The 19283-nt window shown below is 39.5% G+C and overlaps 1 protein-coding gene across 3 annotated transcripts in view; it reads left to right on the top strand.

Annotated features, from left to right (window-relative positions):
* CRYZ (crystallin zeta) overlaps positions 1-19283 on the top strand; it is a 43250-nt gene that overhangs the window by 8755 nt on the left and 15212 nt on the right. The window contains exons 3-8 of one of the 3 annotated variants that reach the window (XM_033115247.1): positions 1468-1631; positions 6159-6210; positions 10557-10706; positions 13655-13756; positions 13854-13949; positions 14353-15276. In XM_033115247.1, the coding sequence (XP_032971138.1) occupies positions 1468-1631; positions 6159-6210; positions 10557-10706; positions 13655-13756; positions 13854-13949; positions 14353-14517 (729 nt within the window). In that variant the 3' untranslated portion in view covers positions 14518-15276. Of the gene's footprint in view, positions 1-1467; positions 1632-6158; positions 6211-10556; positions 10707-13654; positions 13757-13853; positions 13950-14352; positions 15277-19283 lie in introns of those variants that run through there. The other 2 variants (XM_033115248.1, XM_033115250.1) reach the window with 2 other exon arrangements.

The following is a 19283-nucleotide window of genomic DNA, read 5'->3' as shown; positions in this document are numbered from 1 at the left end:
TTTCTGCCACTATTTCTTTACTTCCTGTGTCACCTTCACCCATAACGACTCTCGCCAGTTCTAGTTTTCAAGCTCCTATCCTTCAAGACCTACCTCAGATACTAGCTTCTCATTGAAGGTATTCTTGAGTCCCTCACCTTGGAGGTGATTCCTTTCTTTTTCTAGTACCTTCCTTTGATGTCTCATCATGTTTTCCATGCTTTGGAATTATTTCTATCTTTTTCCCCCCTCTTTCTTCCTAGAGTTTAAGATGCTTGACATTAAGGAGAGTGTCTTGCTACTAAGATATCTTTCACAGAACTCAAAGTAATACTTTTTGAATAGTGGATTCTTATTAAATATTTGAATTACCTTCAAATCAATGCAATGTATTTTTAAGCTATAAAAACAGGACTAATCTACACATAGTCACACTTGACCATGCGCACGTGACACTATGAAGCAGGGACTGCTTGTCTTTGACTCTCAGATGCCTTTGAAATCTTGTTTGTCTATACCCCACCGCATAATGCAGTTACTCTTACAGATCTCTTAATTACAGGACAAATTTAAGCATACTGAGAAATGCCTTAATGTTTTGCCTATTCCAAAGAATATTTACTTTTTTTCGCCCCCAAGAAAGAGAGGTTAGAGCAGGTGTTTGTTTGTAGTGGGCAGTCTGACTTCCCGAGTGTGCAGTCATATCAGGCGGTCCTGTGATGCTTGCACAGTACCTTACCTCTGCCTCAGTTGTGCATCTACTTTTCAATAGGAAGGCCACACACGTTTATGGAGAGTTTGCTACTATGGGTGCTATGACAAGTAAAGAAGCCTATCCTGGCTCATCCTGCTTTTAGGATGCTGGCATAGTGTCCCACTTTCTGGCGTATGCATGAAAAATGAGGGAAATACAACAGGTGAAGAAATCTATGCAAAGGATTTAGAATGGTGATTGCGTAGAAGAAAGCTTACATTTGATTTGTTTCTTTTCCCTAGTATTTTGGGCAAAAAAAAAAAGTTGTATTAACTGCCATTTACTAACTGCTTGATGTGAGCAAATTACTGAACTTCTTTTTGCCTCAATTTTCTTATCTGTATAGTGGGATTAGACTAAAATGGAGATAATAAAAGATATCTTCAGCTGTTGTGAAGGTAAAACTAGCTAATACTCATATGACACTTAATACTCTGCCCCGCACAGTAAGCTCTCAGTAAGTTAGTTATCATTATCATCATTATACCATTCTGTAGGTTGTCTTTCCTCGTATTTTTACTGTTTCTCTTAATTTTTTTCTTCTCACTGGTTCCCTTTAATACAAAAGAAAATTAAAAATTTTCAGTATTTTAAAATTATTTTTATGAGACCCTAAGATGTTGAAAACAATGTAGACTTACGTCTTGTTATAAAGTTTGCATGATGAAAGATCATACCCACTGTGATGTTGTTTTTAAGCCCTGGTGCACATATTAATTTATCGCTTTCCCCAGAAAGGTGACAGAGTTTTCACTACCAACACGGTCTCTGGGGGCTATGCAGAGTATGCTATTGCAGCAGATGACACTGTTTACACCCTACCAGAAAAACTGGACTTTCAACAAGGAGCTGCCATCGGTGTCCCATATTTTACTGCTTATCGAGCTCTGCTCCACAGGTAATAACACTCTGTCAGTTACATAGCCAACAACAAAGGGGGGCAGTATTAGTTGCCTTCCATCTTTCCATCTGTCTGTCATTTTTGCATACCATTTAGCTACCACTAAACTTTTATGGAGTGGAAACTGTACTAATTTGGGAGATTGTTCCAATCACTGGGGATACAAAGAAGAGCAGAACGCTGTCTTTGTCTTCAAGATGCTCACAGCCTAGTAAGGCGGGTAGATAAGAGTAATAATATTTATAAACAGTGTGGAAAGTACAGTGATAGAGACGTGCATAGAAATTGATCAGATCACGAGGGCTGTGCCTGTTGTGAAGAGGTCTGGAGCTTCCTGGTAAGGTGTAAGACTTGTATTATACCTTTTTGAAGCCATGATTCAAAAATCTTGTTATCCAACCATGGAAGCTAATTGCTGCATTTCAAAAGCACAATATCAGGCCCTACCCTAGACCCACTGGTCAGTTTCCATGGCTGGGACATGACAATCTATATTTTAATATAATTTCCTAGGTATCTGAAAAGGGTCAGAGGGAATTAGACTGGAGAAGGTGCTGGGAGGGGAGCGGGCATTCTAGACCATGGGAGTAGTTGGTGTGTGGGGACAACATGGTATCTAGGGAGGGCTGTAGCAATTTGGTTTTGTTTGATAGAAGTGTGGCAAAAAATAAGGTTGGAACATAGTAATCTCTCACTAAATGTTAGCTGCCATCACCAAATAGGTAGGCTTCTGATTGTAAAAAGTTACATTAAAGAGCTCATGCATTGTTCTGTAAGGGGTTGGGGTCAAGAAATGTTTTATTCAGGAGAGTGATATTGTCCTATTTGTGTTTTATTGATATCACTAATCATCTGTGTGAAGGACGGATTTGAGCACAGGAATGGAGAAGAAGATGGGAGAGTCTTATAGGAGTATCCTCTAGGCAAAATAATTTGGGGCCAGAGCAAGGGTCATGGTAAAGAGGTAGAGAGGAAAGGACAACTATTTAGGGGGTGCAATCAGGAACATCTGGTTACTGTTTGCATGTGGGGAATGAGAGAAAGGAAGAACTTAAGAATACTTCCAGGTGTCTAGCTTGGGTAATGTTTAACTGTGACAAAGAAAAGGAGGAATAACTTTCAAAGGGAAGCTGAGTTCAGTTTTGGACTCAAAACTAAGACAGACATCCTAATGGAGAAGTCCAGCAGGCTGTTGGATGAAAGAGTCTGAAGCTTGATGGCTGAGATACACATTTAGGGATATCAGCATGTGGGTTCGAGTTGACAAGATGAAAGTGACTGAAATCCCTTGGGGAGTGAGAAGCACAGTTGATTGAAAATAGAAACTTAGTGAACAGCAACGTTCAGAAGTAGGGGACAGAGTCCTAAGAGAACCAAAGGGAGTATATCCCAAGGCCAAGAGAGCCCGGAAGTCATGGTGTGCATTAAACATCCGTTAAGCCTTTGGGCTTTGAAGATAGGAAGACGTGGGTTGGAGTTCCCTCTTCACCTGCCGCTAGCTGCATAACCTTGGTCAGGTTACTTCTCTGTATCAGCTTCAGTTTACTGATTTGAAAAACTAAAGCACCTACATCATAGGGGTGTGGTGAGAATTAAATGAGGTATTGCATGTAAACATCTTAGCACAGAGCCTGGCACAGAGTAAGTGCTCAGTCAATGTTGATAGTCTTCAGAGTAGTCGTTGATATTCTGCTAAGGAGGAAAGCCATCTGGCAAATGGAGCAGTGAGGTGTGTTTGGAATAGTTGGGCTTAGCAGCGAGGAGGTCACTGTTGACTTCAGTCAGGTCATTTTCAGTAGAGTAGAAGGACCAAAATGATTGAGGGGGTTGAGGAAGGAAGAGGAAATCCATTCCTGGAAAGCAGACTATTCTTAAAAAATAGGGGAGACAGGAAGGAGGGAGGAGAAGTGTGGGAACAAAAGCGTTTTTTTAAGGATGGTCAAGATTGGAACATGTGTGTCATTGAGAAAGGATGTAACAGAGAGGGAGAGATGGAAGGTTTGGAAGAGAGAGAGGAGTGGCAAATGGAAGAAGATCCTGCATAAGGCAAGATGGAAAGGACTTAGGTCATAGGTAAAGAGTTGGCTTCAAATTGTGGAAGGACAGCGTATCTGGTAAACCTAGGAGAGATAAAGACGGTAAAATTATGGGAAGTTTGTGGCTAGGGAGATGTGGTATTGAAGGAACTGACATGTGATTGTCTCCCTCTAAGTAGGAGGCAAAGTGATTTTTTGAGAATCAAAACTGAAGTGGCACCAAAATGCGCATTGTCATGTGATTTTTTTTCCTGCCATCTTAGCCAAATTATCAAGAATGTTATATTTTTAACCTTAATTCAGGGCTGGAGTATTGGTGGCAAAATAGAATAGTGCAAAGGAAATGAGAGCACTGGAGAGGAAGAGAGAGAGAAGTTGGGGTGATCTGCCATGGGATCCACGCTGACGAGGGAAGGAAGTGAGGCCAGGCGCAGCAAGTGGGCAGAAATAGAGCAACCGAGAGACAGCGGTCTCTATGAAATTGAAGGAAACGGTTTGAGAGAATGTGGGTTTACAGAATTAGGACAGAAGATTATTGTCATACTGTTGGTTACTAGTGTCTGATATATCTCAGCTAGAATGATTGGGGGTGGTTACCAGGTTTAGTCCTTGGAGAGAGCAGCTAAAGTGGAGTAGAATTTAGGAATTGTGATGAAAGATTTTTCTTCCTGGTAAATATTGGAATCTCCTTGATTGGGGCTGGGTTTGGGGTGGAAGAGAAACCTTTGTGCCAGGTACTAGTCTTCAGTGAGTAGAAGGGAGTAGGGGACAACAGCTAGTACCCCAGACACTGCCATGAGCCCCCAGAGGATGTATGTGTGTGTGTGTGTGTGTGTGTATGTGTGTGTGTGTGTGTAGAAAGAGAGATTGATTTGACTGATTTTTAAGGAATTGGCTCACCTGATTGTGGACACTTGATAAGTCTAAAAACATCTGAGAGGGTAGACCAGCAGTCTGCAGACCCAGGGAAGCGTTTCAGTATAGTCCAAAGGCGGTCTGCTGGCAGAATTCCTTCCTGCTCCAGGAGAAGTCAGTCTTTATACTATTAAGGCTTCACCTGATTGGATGAGGCCCAGCCACATTACAGAAGGCAATCTGTTTTATTCAGTCTCCTTATTGAAATGTTACTCTTATCCAAAAAACACCTTCACAGAAACATCCAGAACAATGTTTGACCAAAATCTGGCACCACGACCCAGCCAAGTTGCCACATAAAATGAAGCATCCCAGTGACTCCCCAGGAGGGCAGCAGGATCGTAGCAGTGGGGATCCTGGAGAGGGTTAGCCTGCTTTGCCTCCACCCACCGCAGACCCAGGGCCTTGGGAGAACGTGCTCATAGTGTTTGAGGGGTTGCTTATAAGATTACAGAAAAATTCACTGGGGAGTATTTCATATCCTTTAGTATAACAGCAGTAATTCTCCTGTTCTCTTATATTTGTATTTTACTTTTTTTAAAAAAAGTGTTTTAGTAATAGTTATCTCAGTTTATCATTTCAAACCCTCAGTTTAACTCACTGCGCTCAATCCCCTTATCTCCAAGCAAGAGTGTTGGAGAAAGCTTCATTTACTGCTCATAACTGCCATTTCTCAGCTGTTGGCACACAGCCTTGAACAGGACTCTGAGCTACTGTGTTCACACTTCCAGACTGAACATAATGTCTGCACAGTGTGGCCACCCCCTATTCTAGGAAGTAAGAGATCCTCTCGGAGAGTTGCATCTGGACCACACAACAGCTGCTGGCTTGTGATATTAGCACTTGTCTATCTGGAATAAAAAAGGATCTGTCTTGCTGCATGTTCCTTGTTTTCAATATCACAGAAAAGTAGTGGTATGACCCAGAAGTAAAAAGCATATGCCATTTCACCAGAGGATCCGAATATTTTAGGGTTGACACCAGAACCTTTGCGACAGGATTTATTATCTTTCCTATGCTCTCACCATTGCTGACTCAGCTGTACTTTGGAAATGAGTGTTTAAAGGCGAGTGCAATCTGATGTTTGAAGGCCTGGGGAAAAAAAAATGTTTCCTTCAGTGGTCGAGCTGCTGTGTTTACTTGGGCATTACTCCATAGAATAAAGACTGGGCTGTAATAAACCTGTTCTGAGATGCTTCCTGTGGGAATCAGTGAGAAACTCCAGTTCCTCTAGCTTCAGCCGTTTCACTTGACGTACCTATAGGATCCACAGCCTCTCAAAAGGTAGCACCACCCTGTGATCGTGGCGTCCAGCGTGGTGCCGGGCACAGAATAGACTCCCAATAAACATTTGTTGAATGAATAAATGAACTGAGGTTTTCTTTTATCTGTGGCTCTGAAGAGCCATTGTTTGATCCTGTGGAGCTTGGAGAATATTTCAGAATGAGTTCCCTCTTTGGGTACGTGTTAGCTGGACTGAGGGTAGAATTGCCATAAGAATAATGAAAACACCAGCGCTTAATTTAATTAGCTTTAAAGCAAGGTGATGAACCTATGCTGTTTTTTTTTTCAGTGCCCGCGTGAAAGCTGGAGAAAGTGTTCTGGTTCATGGGGCTAGTGGAGGGGTAAGTAGTTTGTTTTTTTTTTAAGTGTATTTTTATATAAGCTTACATTTGTGGGTTTCACGTTGTCTTTCTGTTAAGTCATTTTTAAAAGCCAAGTTTATAAATAGTCAAGGGTGTTTTTTCCCCTTTATGTAGTGAAACTTCTTTAAGTCCTGTCTTTTGAAGGTGATTCCTTGTCATTAGTTTAGCATTTATTGGTTAATACATTCAACAGATTACCCCATCGAAAATGTATCTAGTAGGTTTTCCACCTGCATTGAGTGTGGACCAAGATAAACTGGCTTTGTTTTTGCTCTCAAGTAGCATGTGTTATAAGAATCTTTATTTGGAATTTTAAGTTTTTTAAGGCTAATATTAATTCTGTATTCCCTTCGATAAGGGACTGACATTCATTAAAGCTTTCCCTGTGTTGCCCCAGACAGCACTGCAAAGCCACCCTGCGAATTCTTTGTCCTTTCTATCTCCCTTCCACTGCTTGCCTGCTCAGCTTTGATGACATTCATGGAGTGGGAAGTATATGAAGTATACGGCTGTGTCCTTAACACCATAACCCACGGCTTAAAATGCTAATGGAGCGGGGAGGTGGTGAGGATTCGGAATTATAAAATAAGCCCTACAGTGAAGTCGCCCAACTCAGGGCTGTCAGAAATCTCTTCAAGAAACTGGCTGTCAATCTGCTTCTGAGGAGCTTATAGGAAATGATAGAGCTCTGAGGTTGGACTTTAACAAGAAATCTATGTGACCTCTATCCTGCAAGTAGATGCTTTAGAAATTTTGGCAACAAGATTTTGGCATCTTTAAAATAAAGGGCCTGGGGCTAGATGGCTTCCCTTGAGGAAGATGGTTAACCCCTTCAGAGAACTATGTAGGTATGCTGGAGAGTAAATTGAAAGAAGTCACATATTACACGGCACATGGTCCTTGGAATCATGAGTGGCATCCTGAAAAGGCGACTTTACCTTTAAAGGTGGCCAGGTAATCCAGAGAATTCCGTCCATTGTGTTTCTGTTACTTTAGATGCTGAATCACAAGGTTTCATACCCAGCTTCCTGTGTTCCTCAGATAGATCAATTCTGAAGGATTTCACAGATCAGACGACTTAATAAAAAACACCAAGATTGTCTTCATGGGGCTTGAGAAAATATGACTAATACACCTTGTCAAAAACCCACATTAAGCTTCACTGAAGAGGCTATTTTTGAGTCAAATTAAATTTAACCCTGAATAACTAAAGGCTCTGTCAAACACATTTATTTAAATCGCTTTGGCTTTTCGAGAGCTAACCTTGTGCTCTGTATATAAGAGAGAAATTTCAATAGGAAGGAGAGGAGAGTTTAAAGAAAAATCTTTTTTTATTCCCTTTACCTTCTTGTAAAAAGCCTAGTTGCTTCACCATGAATTTTTTTTTTTTTTTTTTTTTTTTTGAAGGCAAAATCCACACTGTTCTTTGAGCTGGCTGAGTTTGTTAAATCCTTGGCTGGCAGGGATAGGCTGGCGACCTGGTGTGTGAAGCGCTTCTGATCCTCCCTGCCCTATCAGAGGGAAACAGTACTGTTTTTCTTGCTTCTGTGTGTACTTTCTGTCCTCATTTAATTCAAATTCCTTTGGGATTATGTTGTGTATTTAAACTGATTTAAACTGGTGTGGAATTTAGGAACACAGCTATTATCCAGATATGTTGGTGGGGAGTGTCCTATTATAGTGTCAGCAAAATAAATAGAAGAAAAATGGTAGACACATAATGGTATATAATCTATTGAGGGAGTATAGCTAGTATAATTGTTGACAGGAATAGAATAAACAGTGACTTTAAAATGGCTATTGAGTGTCCTTTTGAAGTTGTTAGAGCATAGGGAGATGTATTTACGTTAACTCCTAGTGGTTTTATTAAAGGCTTTTTTTTAATTGAAATTTTTAACTGAAAATTAAAGGAGCAAAAATCAATTGTGCTAAACCCCATAGTGTATTGTATTTCATGGAATTGAATGTTTCTCTCAGTCATCAGACAGTGAGTTCCATGTGTTTGTTTGTTTGTTTGTTTTGGTTAAATAAAACAAATTCCTGCCATAATCCAACTGAGTTCAGGCTTCTCATGCTCATACACCATATAATCTTTAAGGTCTATTTTAGGTCTGGGAGTTTGTGATTCTGTTACCATTTTTATTAGTTTCTATTATCATTTTTCATTTTACTTCTTTTCTGTGATCCCCAATCCATTATGATTTTGCCTTTCTCTAAATCAGTGGTTATCAATATGGAGTGATTTTGCATCATCCTTCCTCTCCCTTTGGCGACATTTGGCAGTGTCGGGACATTTTTGGTTGTCGTATCTTGGGAGAAGGTTCTGTCTGGCATCTAATGGGTGGCAGCCAGGTATGCTGCTAAACATACTTAAATGCACAGGACAGCCCACAGCAAAGAGTCCTCAGGTCGCAGATGTCGATAGTGCCAAGTTTGAGAAACCCTGCTGCACATGTGTGTGACATTTATCTGTACCATTCACTTGGCATGGAACCAAACACGTCTGTCCTAGTATTACAATTTAACTAATTGCTTATATCTATATTTCTAAAATAGTTTTATTTCTCCTTTATACTAAGCACATTTATCTAGTGACCTAATGATTTCATCTAATCCCATAGCTTTAATTACCATCTATAAACTGATGAACCTCAAGTTTGTATTTCCAACTCTGAACCCTTTCAAGTCCATACCCATTTGCAGCTGATTACTGAACATCTCCGGTTAGGTGAGCAATACACAGCCCAGCGGGTTCAAAGTGAAGTCTCGATGCTCACAAACTTGATCCTCTCTAATCTTCCTTATCCTGTTAATCTACCCAGTTAGTGTGGCCGAGGACCTGGGAGACGTCCTTGATGTTTCTCTTCTCCTCACCTCCGGCAATCTGTGAGGGAGTCCTTCAGTTCACCTCTACACTGTATTTGAATTTGTTGTCATTCTTTTCAGGGCGGCCAACTGAGTCCAAGCCAGCTTCGTCTCTTATCTAGACTATTCCATCGGCTACTAACTGATTTTCCCACTGCCATTTCCCCACAACCTTCTTTTTGTCTCTCATATAATGGGAGTGTTCTTTTTAAAGCCTAAATTGGGCCATATCACTCTCCTGCTTAGAAGCTCTTCAGTAGTTCCGCACGGTTCTTGAATGTAACCCAAAGCCTCAGCCTCCAGGGCCCGGTGTGTGTGCCTTGGCTTCTCTATGCCCCTGGCGCCTCCTGTTCCACTCTCCCATGTGCCCCCCTCAAGCCACATCGACCCTCTTTCCTCTGAACACCCCATGCTTACTCCCACTTCCCCAGTTAGCCTGACCACTCTGCCTACAGCATTCTCCATGTGGCTTCCCACATGTTCACGTGGCTTGTCCCTCACTGTCGTCAGGTCTCATCTCTTCAGAGCAGCTTTTCCTGGTGACCTAACCAGCCCATCACCCTAGCTTTCTAAACCTGTAGGCTGTTTTATTGTTTTCCATAGCACTGCTTTTGTTTTGTTCTGTTTTGTTTTTTATTAGTTTCAGGTGTACAAAACAATGTAATAATTAGACATTTACCCCTCCCCCACAGAGTGATAACTCTGCACCCCCAATCTACTACACTTCTGGCATCGTATATAGCTGTTACAATTCCATTGTCTCTATTACCAATCCATGGCATTTTTTGTTTTCTAAATTTGTTTTATTCATGTATTTCTTTATGTGTTTATCATCTTCCCCCTTCCGTAGAATGTTAAGTTGCTTGCGTGAAGTACCATTTCTAACACGTGGTAAATACTCAATAAATATTCATCATGTACATGAATAAATTAATTTTCCCATGTACCTGTCTCTTCCACTTAAATGGTTGAGGCCTTACATTATTATATGTAGTATTTTGTGTGTACAGTTAAAGTATGAAGTCAGTGAACATATTTTGATCATCTTTAAAATTGTACCTCCTGCACAAAACAGATGCTAAGTAAACATGTTGAAGCAGTGGTTAAAAACTCAAGCTTTCTGCTATGATTTGGTCCAGCTCGTGTTTCCATCTCAGTGATTTGGGCAGGTTACTTATGTTTTATAAGCTTCGCTTTTCTTATCAGTAGAATAGGGACACTAATATCTGCTTCATAGATTTATTGGGAGAATTAAATAAAGAATGCATAGAAAGTATGGTATGTAGCATATTACAAATGCTCAATAAAAGTTAGCTATTGTTATTATTTCTTCATTTAGACGTGAAGTTCCTTAACAATAATGTAGGACTTAGTGAACCTTAAGTTCATTAGATATATTTAATAAATGTTTGCAAGGATGCAAAAAATTGAAAACTGTTGGGTTATATTTTCTTTTTCAGGTAGGCATAGCAGCGTGCCAAATTGCTAGAGCGTATGGTTTAAAGGTTTTGGGCACAGCTGGCACTGAGGAAGGACAAAATATTGTTTTGCAGAATGGAGCCCATGAAGTGTTTAATCACAGAGAAGTTAATTATATTGATAAAATTAAGGTAAAATTGTTCTACAGTTTTATCAAAGTAAAATTTTGTTTCTTAGGAGACTTACATTTTTTTTTTTTGGTAAGTTCTTTGTATCAACCATTCTCTTAGTGTTGTTTCCTTTTTTTTAAAATTTCTTTGTTTTTTATGCTGTGTTTTAAAGTTTTAATTAATTTAAAAAAGCAGAGATGTCTAATTTTTAAAATGTCACTGTCATTTCTGTCTTGTTTATGTTTATCAAATGAAATTTAGCCCCTCACATCTTATAGCTATAAAAATTCGTACTCTTTAACGCAAATCACAGTTCAAGTAAAGCTACGACTTTGTATTTGCCTCTGTGAGGTGTTCTTATGTAATTCCTCTTGGTGTAAATTTTCCATTGAAAGTGAGGTATCCACAGATTACAAACTTTACCTATCTAGCCCAGGGAATACAGTTTATTTGTTAACTGGATGCTTTGGAGGAATGATCACTACTCCATCCAAAGCAGTGAGGCAGCATTCAGTTCATTGTTACGTACGTCCCATTGATACAACAGAACTCAAGCAGATTCTGCAGGTCCCCATTGGTGCTATCTTAGCAAGTTACTCAACACCGATTACTTTGCTAATCCTCGGACTAGTTGTTCATGTTGAGAAAGAATTAAGAGTTTTCCAGGTATTGATTACTATGTAAGGTAGGTCATTACAAACTGAGGAAAAATATGAGTGAGAGTTTGTGTTTTACCGCTAAATCACCTTGCCAAAAAACTGAGTACAGGTACTCCTTTGTTATATGTCTAGGAAGCCTAAAATTAATTAATTGAGTGTCCACTACTCGATTTCCAAGAGTATTTAGGAAGATGAATAATAGCCAGTTATTTTAAGAATATGTTTTTGTTTTGCAGTAATTTAATTTTAAGACCATGAGGTCTTGTAGCTTCCATCTGTTCTATTTGTTCCTTCCGCTTGAGCCTCCCTCATTCTCCAAAAACATTCTTTTAACCTTTTATCTCCCTCTCCCCGCTTCCTGTCCTTTATCACCAAACTCCTTGGAAAAGTAGAAAGTACTCCTGGCTTTACTTCCTTCTCTCCAGCCGCCCACAGCAGTTTTGCTGCCACTCCAACTTCTTACACTACTAATCAGAGGTCACTGATAAGCTCCTATTACCAGTCTCCTGCTCTTTTGCCACTTCTCATCCTGTTTGATTTCTCAGCAACACTGACCCTGCCCACATCTCCTGGAAACTGGAAGTAAGAAGAGACTCTTACTTCCCTGACTTCCTTTTCAGTCTCCTTCCTCTTCATATTACTCAAGTGTTTATGTCCCTTTGGCCTTTTCCCTTGGTCTCTCATCTTCTCTGGTACTTAACCTTCATCTTGATCCATATTGTACACACACATGGCTTCAGTTACTACCCATTACTGTTACTACCCATCCGGCCAACACTATCTCTCGCCTGATCAGCCTGCTAGACTGCCACTCATCTGGCCACCCAAGGCAAAAAGCCACATTTCATTTTTATTCCTATCTTTTCATCACCATTCTCCCTCCTACCCATCAAGTTCGTCATCTTATTCTAACAGTTTCATCTCTGACATTCCTTTCATTTATATCACTTCTTCTGTTCCCTTCACCATTGTGATTTAATCTTCATCTTCTCCAGTCTTGACTGTTATTCATAGCTGAGTTAATATGGCCCTTTACCTCCTCTACTATCTCCAGAGTCATTTGGTTCTCTTTAAAAAGAAAACAAAAACGGTCTCCAGACGTAAGTAAAATGGGAGCTCCACAAGGATAGGAATTTTTGTTTCTCTTGTCCCCTGCTGGACCTCCCCGGTACCTAAAACAGTGCCTGGCACAAGAATTAATTAATGAACGTCTGTCCACCAAAGTCCAAATCCTTTAATGTGGCATTTAATGTATTTTCATGATCTATACGACATTCCAGTGTCCTCTCTCCTACCTCTTCCTGTCCCCAACCTCCACCTTCTCAAATACATACTCCAGCTCTGCTGGGCTGCTTTCCAATCCTGACTTGAACTGTCAGTCCCTAAATCTTTGCTTTTCTGTTTCTTCTGTCCAGACTGCCTCTGCCTCATGTCTAGTTTCCTCTTGCTCCTCTTCCTTCCTGCTCAAGGACTCCTATTCATCCTTCAGGGCCCAGGTCTTCATCTCTATGGAATGTTCTATGACCATTACACCTGATCAAAGTTGTGACTTTTTCTTCATAACCTACGGTTTATTTCTGCTAATGTATTACTTAGCCTATTACATTACAGCTATACCTGTAGTATTTTCCCTCTTTCGCCCTAGTTTTGTTTTGAGCTCCCTATGTCCATCTTTGAATTCCTATACCTAGCACAATGCCTGACACAAGTACTCATTTTTCTGTTAAAATAAAATGAATATAAGTAGAGATGTATAGCTTTTTAAGAGGTAGTTTTCGATGTTGGGAACCAACATCTGAGAGCCCAAAAGATAAGAAACATTATGCCCAGCTGATTGTAAACCACTTAGAACAAAACTGAATGCACACACAAAAAATCCTGTAACATCAAACAGCCAGTACTTTCTTTTGTTTTTTGTTTATTAAGAAAAATGGGAGCCCTGTAGGGTTTTATTTTTTATTTATTTTTTTTCTGTATGAAAATACATTCTGAAGATAAGAAAATTTTCAACTATGGAGAATGTATTTTATAGTCAAGTTGAGTCTAAGCGCCTGAAAATTCTAGACAAATTTTATTTTATTATGGCAATTTATTTTATACAAATCTGTCATTTTAGATGTTGTAGCTCACACTTTGGAATGACATCATCACAATATAATTAGATCAGTTTAAAATTTGCATTATCAGATTGAAAATGTACATTTTATATCATTTGAAACATACTTCTGTAATATATGGGACAATGATAACTATTTTACACTTTTTAAACTTGTTTTCTTAACTTACTCTGCATTCTTTTATATTATATAGAAATCTGTTGGTGAAAAAGGAATTGATGTGATTATTGAAATGTTAGCTAATGTAAATCTTAGTAACGATCTGAATCTTCTGTCATATGGAGGACGAGTAATAGTAAGTATTTCTTTTTTTAACCACTTTGAAGTTTTGCCATAATTTAACACTGTTTTGCAGTAATCTTCAACGATACACACGTTGTTCTTCATCATAGGTTGTTGGCAGCAGAGGTTCTATTGAAATAAACCCACGGGACACCATGGCAAAGGAAACTAGTATAATTGGAGTTGCTCTCTATTCATCAACCAAGGTAGGAAAAGAAGTGATACAGTTTGTCTAGTCAGGCAGACTAGAAATTTAGGTGTAAAACTTAGTTATGTGACAGGATAAGTAGGTTAAGGATTAGTCACTAGAACATAAGTAGGGTGGCAGTGTACTTTATTTTCCAAGTCAGGACACTTTTGAGAGAGAAAGCAGATCCCATTAGCAATTACTTGAGGACAATAAGCATTTGTAACCTGAGACTTCCTCAGACAAATTAGACTTACGGTTATTCTATAGCTATAGGATAACCTTTCTGTAGTTCTGGACAAGTTGACAAAAGCCACTTATTTGTAAGAAACTATTTAGGCTTTCTTAGATTCTGAAAATGTTTAATGCATCTGAAAATGAAGTCATATGCTCCTCTACAAAACACCTTTTCTTTCACTTAGGAGGAATTTCAGCAATTTGCAGCAGCCGTTCAAGCTGGAATGGAAATTGGTTGGTTGAGACCTGTAATAGGTTCTCAGTATCCGTTGGAGAAGGTGGCCCAGGCTCACAAAAATATCATTCATAGCAGTGGGGCTACTGGGAAAATGATTCTTCTCGTATCATGATTAATTATTTCATGTATTTCCTATGTAATTAGAGGTTTCTTACTCCAGTTTTACTTATGCTGTCTTTGCTTTAATTAGCATTCATTTGATTCACTGAGTTTTTTTATATTAAAAACAAGATTTGTCTTTAGAGATCCTGGGTATTGGAGTACAATTTGTGTTAGAGCTGGCAGTATTCCTTAGGCCTTCTGCCTGTAATCAAGCAGTCGTCATAGTAGGAAATAGAATGTTGTCATTGCCATTGGCATGCATTATAGACATTCCTGATCATTCATTTCATACCTTTGACTAAAACATGCTAATTAAAAATCACACTGCTTGATTTCCAAGGCTGTATTCTTCTCTTAAAGGTTCTTTAGTCTCTGATTAGCCTATAATTGTATTTGACTCTGAAGATTTTCTAGACTAAACAAGACCCCTTTTCCAAACTAATCTCATGGAGATCTACAAGTCTCTTGGAAGGGCAAAATAAACAATGTGCCGAGAAATTTGTTAGTTTTCCAATATTTCCCTAAATATTAGGACATTTACTTTGTTAATGGTTGATTACCAGTGATCTATATATTTTGTGAAGACAGCAGCCTTGTCTTTGGTATACTATGATGCCAGGTACATAGTCTCCAAATAGATACTTACAGATTGATTTGATTTCAAATTAGATTTAGAATTATCTGTTTGTGTAATGGGGGTCACATATTTTTTTTTTTTTAATTAATAAACAAACTTGACACATTAAGAATGATCTGCCTTTGTTTTCATAACGTGGAAACCTGCAGTAAATTCTATAGGAAATTTAAAACTATGTTTATCTGGTTTATCTTGATGTAGTCCTCGCCTTACTTCACTCTTACATCGCTCGTGATGGTCCTTCCTAACAGTGTTCGGGGCTGAAGTCTTTGTCTAAATTTAGTAAAGGAATGATTACGTAGAAATCTTGCCATCAATATTAAGCCCAAGGAAATGAGGTTTGATTGTTGATGTTCTGGTTTTCCTTCACACGAACACAGCTTCCTATCTGTTGCTGCATTAAGTGCTTGCTTCTCTTGACCTGATTTGTTGTTTTGAGTGACAGTCGTATTTCTAGTTTGAACACGGAATCCTGCGTTAATAGTGAACAGAAAGTACTGCTAAGTTCTACAATTGAGGGTTGTTTTGGCTTCTGGCTGAAAGTGCCATGGCTGAAGTGTTTTGGCTATTAGCATTTTCCAAGTTTATTCACTATTTCTTTTATAGGTCAGCATCCTGTAAAATAACATGTTTGAAAAAAGTGTTAAAAAGCAATGTCATGAATCTAGAGACTAGCATTTCATATACATCCTAAAATGAAGGATTTCTTCCCATGTAAAAAACAAAGGAATAATTATTCTGTAAAAGTCAGTTTAATCTGTTTGTATATTCACCTTATCTATATAGAATGAGCTAAAGCACACTGCTGACTTAATAATTCACAATCCATTGACACAGTCCCGTTCATTTCAGAGGCAAAATTAGCCAAACTTTCTGGACTACTATGTGTATGATTATGTAGCATTGGACATGTTCCCTGTACGAATCTCCTTGTAGTTCTAGTTCTATTTTTGTCCCAGTTTTCAGCCAACTGTACTCACTGCTCTGTTGGTGCCTGTAGCCCGAGGGCTACTATACCAGTCACCAGTGCTGTCGTCCCTGACACACAGAAGAAAATAACCAGTAGAATCGACAAGCATTATGTCACGTCTCAACCGTCTGAATTTCTGTTCCTTTTTGCTTTGACCTTAGAAGTATATTTGCTTAGAATCATATAATGTGTTAGAAACCAGATGGATCAGCCACCCCAAGCTTAAAAAGGTGAAACGACATACCAAGTGTCACATGACTCGTAGGTTCAAACTCAGCTAACATTTTTGAGTAGCTTTTGGATATAAAACCTGAATTTTAATTTCCAGGCCTTTGGCTTTCCTGGCTTGCTGTACGTCCAGCTACCATGGGCGTTGAGCTGCCTGCTTTTAAGCCTCATTTTACCTGAGATTCCTAGTTTCTGACCCTATGAATCATCCTTGCCTCAGCTGTCACTTATCTCCCGATTTGACAGTCTTTTATGAAGGGAGTATTTTATTCATCCATTAGTTCAAAATATTTATTGAGTACTTAAGAGTCTGAAGGCACGTGCTAGAATTTGAGGATTCAAAGATATATAAGACATCCAAGTGTATACATCCTTGAGATGTATAAGACATTCTTGAGTTGAGTAAGGACAAGAACCAAGTAAAGCATATTTTTATTTTTTTATTTTATTTAATCTTTTTATTTTTTTAAAGATTTCAATGGGGAAGAGGAACAGGACTTTATTGGGGAACAGTGTGTACTTCCAGGACTTTTTTTTTTTCCAAGTCAAGTTGTTGTCCTTTCAATCTTAGTTGTGGAGGGTGCCGTTCAGCTTCAAGTTGTCCTTCCAGTCTTAGTTGTGGAGGGCGCAGCTCAGCTCCAAGTCTAGTTGCCATTTCTAGTTGCAGGGGGCACAGCCTACCATCCCTTGCGGGAGTGAACCGGCAACCTTGTGGTTGAGAGGACGCACTCCAACCAACTGAGCCATCTGGGAGATCACCGGCAGCTCAACTCAAGGTGCCATGTTCAATCTTAGTTGCAGGGGGAAGAGCCCACCATCCCTTGCTGCAGAGCCAGATTATCTAGGAATCAGAACCACAGATGTTCATGCCTTAGTCCAGCAGGGAGCAGGAGTTGAACCGGCAACCTTGTGGTTAAGAGCCCACTGGCCCATGTGGGAATCGAACTGGCAGCCTTCGGAGTTAGGAGCACAGAGCTCTAACCGCCTGAGCCACCAGGCCGGCCCCAAGTAAAACATATTTTTAGAATGTTGTATATATACATTTAGGTTATTGTGTATATACATGTATATATTATACATACATATGTATGTATGTATAAAGAGATCTCTTTTTAAATTTTTTTCTCGTGCAGTTATGGGGGCTGACAAGTCTAAATCTATAGGGCAGGCCAGTGGGGCATTTATATTTCAGTATGAAAGCAGAATTCTTCCTCTGGGAAACCTCAGTTTTTGTTCTTAAGACTTTTGACTGATCGAATGAGGCCCACCTGCATTATGAGGGTAATCTACTTAAAGTCAGCTGATGACTCTGTAAACATAAAACTAACCATCACAAGAGGTGACCTGGAAACACAGATGAAGAGCACTTAGTGTAGCTTGGGATTTCAATTAACATTTAATGTCGTTGATGCATTTATTTGTTAGCTCCCTCTATTCATAGTAGCTTTAGCCATAGAAGTACAAAATAACTTGAATGTTTCTGAAAGGGAAAGGTAGCATTTTTTAATATCCTTAGCTCAGCTTTACTGAGGCAAGAAATTGTGTGCCAAAATTTACAGTGTAAAGAGCTTTTTTCTGTACAAGATAACTATCAAGAACAGCAAAACCTATTAGGTCACTTTGGCCTCGTTTTCTGTGCCTTCAACCATATCTCACGGAAAGGAAAACACCTCTCAGCTCAATCCTTAATTCTCTTTCCAATACTACCATTTAGTACATTTCTAAAATGTCATTGAAAATGATCAAACAATTTCATTGATCCGTGGGGCTTTAGGAATAGTTCATGTTGTGGGAACTTCCTACATCCAAGGAAAGAGTCTAGGAAATGTGATACCATAGAAAGAAATCTACAGACACCTTGGTCTTTGTCGTTGACCAGTAGGTGTTGCTGGGGACAGTCCATTTATGTTATGTAAGAGTGAGTCTTAATCCCAAACCCACTGCATTATACAGATGCTCATTAAAGAGCGTTCAGCACATCCTGGATTTGTCCTTTCCCAGCTCCACGTAGAAAGACACACAGAGACTGCAACAGTACTAGACACTAAAGGTAAGAGGAAGCCCTGTGCCAAAATCCATTGGGAATTTGTACTAACTCCAGTGTCAGTCATTTGATTCATTGACCCAAATTAGTTGCAGAGTAGATAGGAAAAAACCTCAACTCAGTCCCTGCTTCCAACTCAAGATACAGGAGCTACACTGCCTAGAAAATCACCTCCTTAGCCACAAATATCTGAGCTAGCTGGAGATTTATGCCCATCCCTCAGTATCCCTGAGCTTCTTGCTTTCAGCTGCGCTTTAGAGACTACAGGTTTCCATTTGGGGTACAACTGCAGATTCTGGAGGGAGGGGGACTTTGTACCTTGGATGTACCGTCCTCGTACAGAGAAAGCCTTGCAAATGGGTGGAGAGTGGAGGACCCCTGGATTGCAATAAGTGCTTGACTGCTGCAAAGCCAGATTATCTAGGAATCAGAACCGCAGATGTTCATGCCTTAGTCCAGCAGGCACTAGGATTGACACGAGGTACTTATGAGGCCACCTTACTCCAGGTGTAGATCTGAAAGGAACTGAGCTCCCGCATGAACAGGGAGGAGAGCGAAGGGCTTGTGAAACCCTCTGGTAGAGTTGGTAAGAGCATGGGTGTGGAGGCAGGAGGCCTGGCTTTAAAACCTGGCTCTATTCCTGACTAGCTGTGGAGTCCTGGGAAAATTACTTTGTCATTCAGAATCTCAATTTTCTCAGTGTAACATGGGTGTGATATCTACCTCAGAGTTTGTAAGAAGTAAACAAGATAATATCTATGAAATACTTAGCACTCTGTCTTACACAAAATGCTTAAATAAATATTCTTTCATTGTCACGTGTGTGCCGTAAAGGAAGAGTAAGTTGAGATAAAGAAGAATAAATGGAGTATTCTGAAATATGCAAAAGTAAAAGGA

Source organism: Rhinolophus ferrumequinum, chromosome 9, assembly GCF_004115265.2.
Source record: "Rhinolophus ferrumequinum isolate MPI-CBG mRhiFer1 chromosome 9, mRhiFer1_v1.p, whole genome shotgun sequence".
Taxonomy (NCBI): Eukaryota; Metazoa; Chordata; class Mammalia; order Chiroptera; family Rhinolophidae; genus Rhinolophus; species Rhinolophus ferrumequinum.
This window is presented reverse-complemented; position numbering and strand designations above follow the sequence as displayed.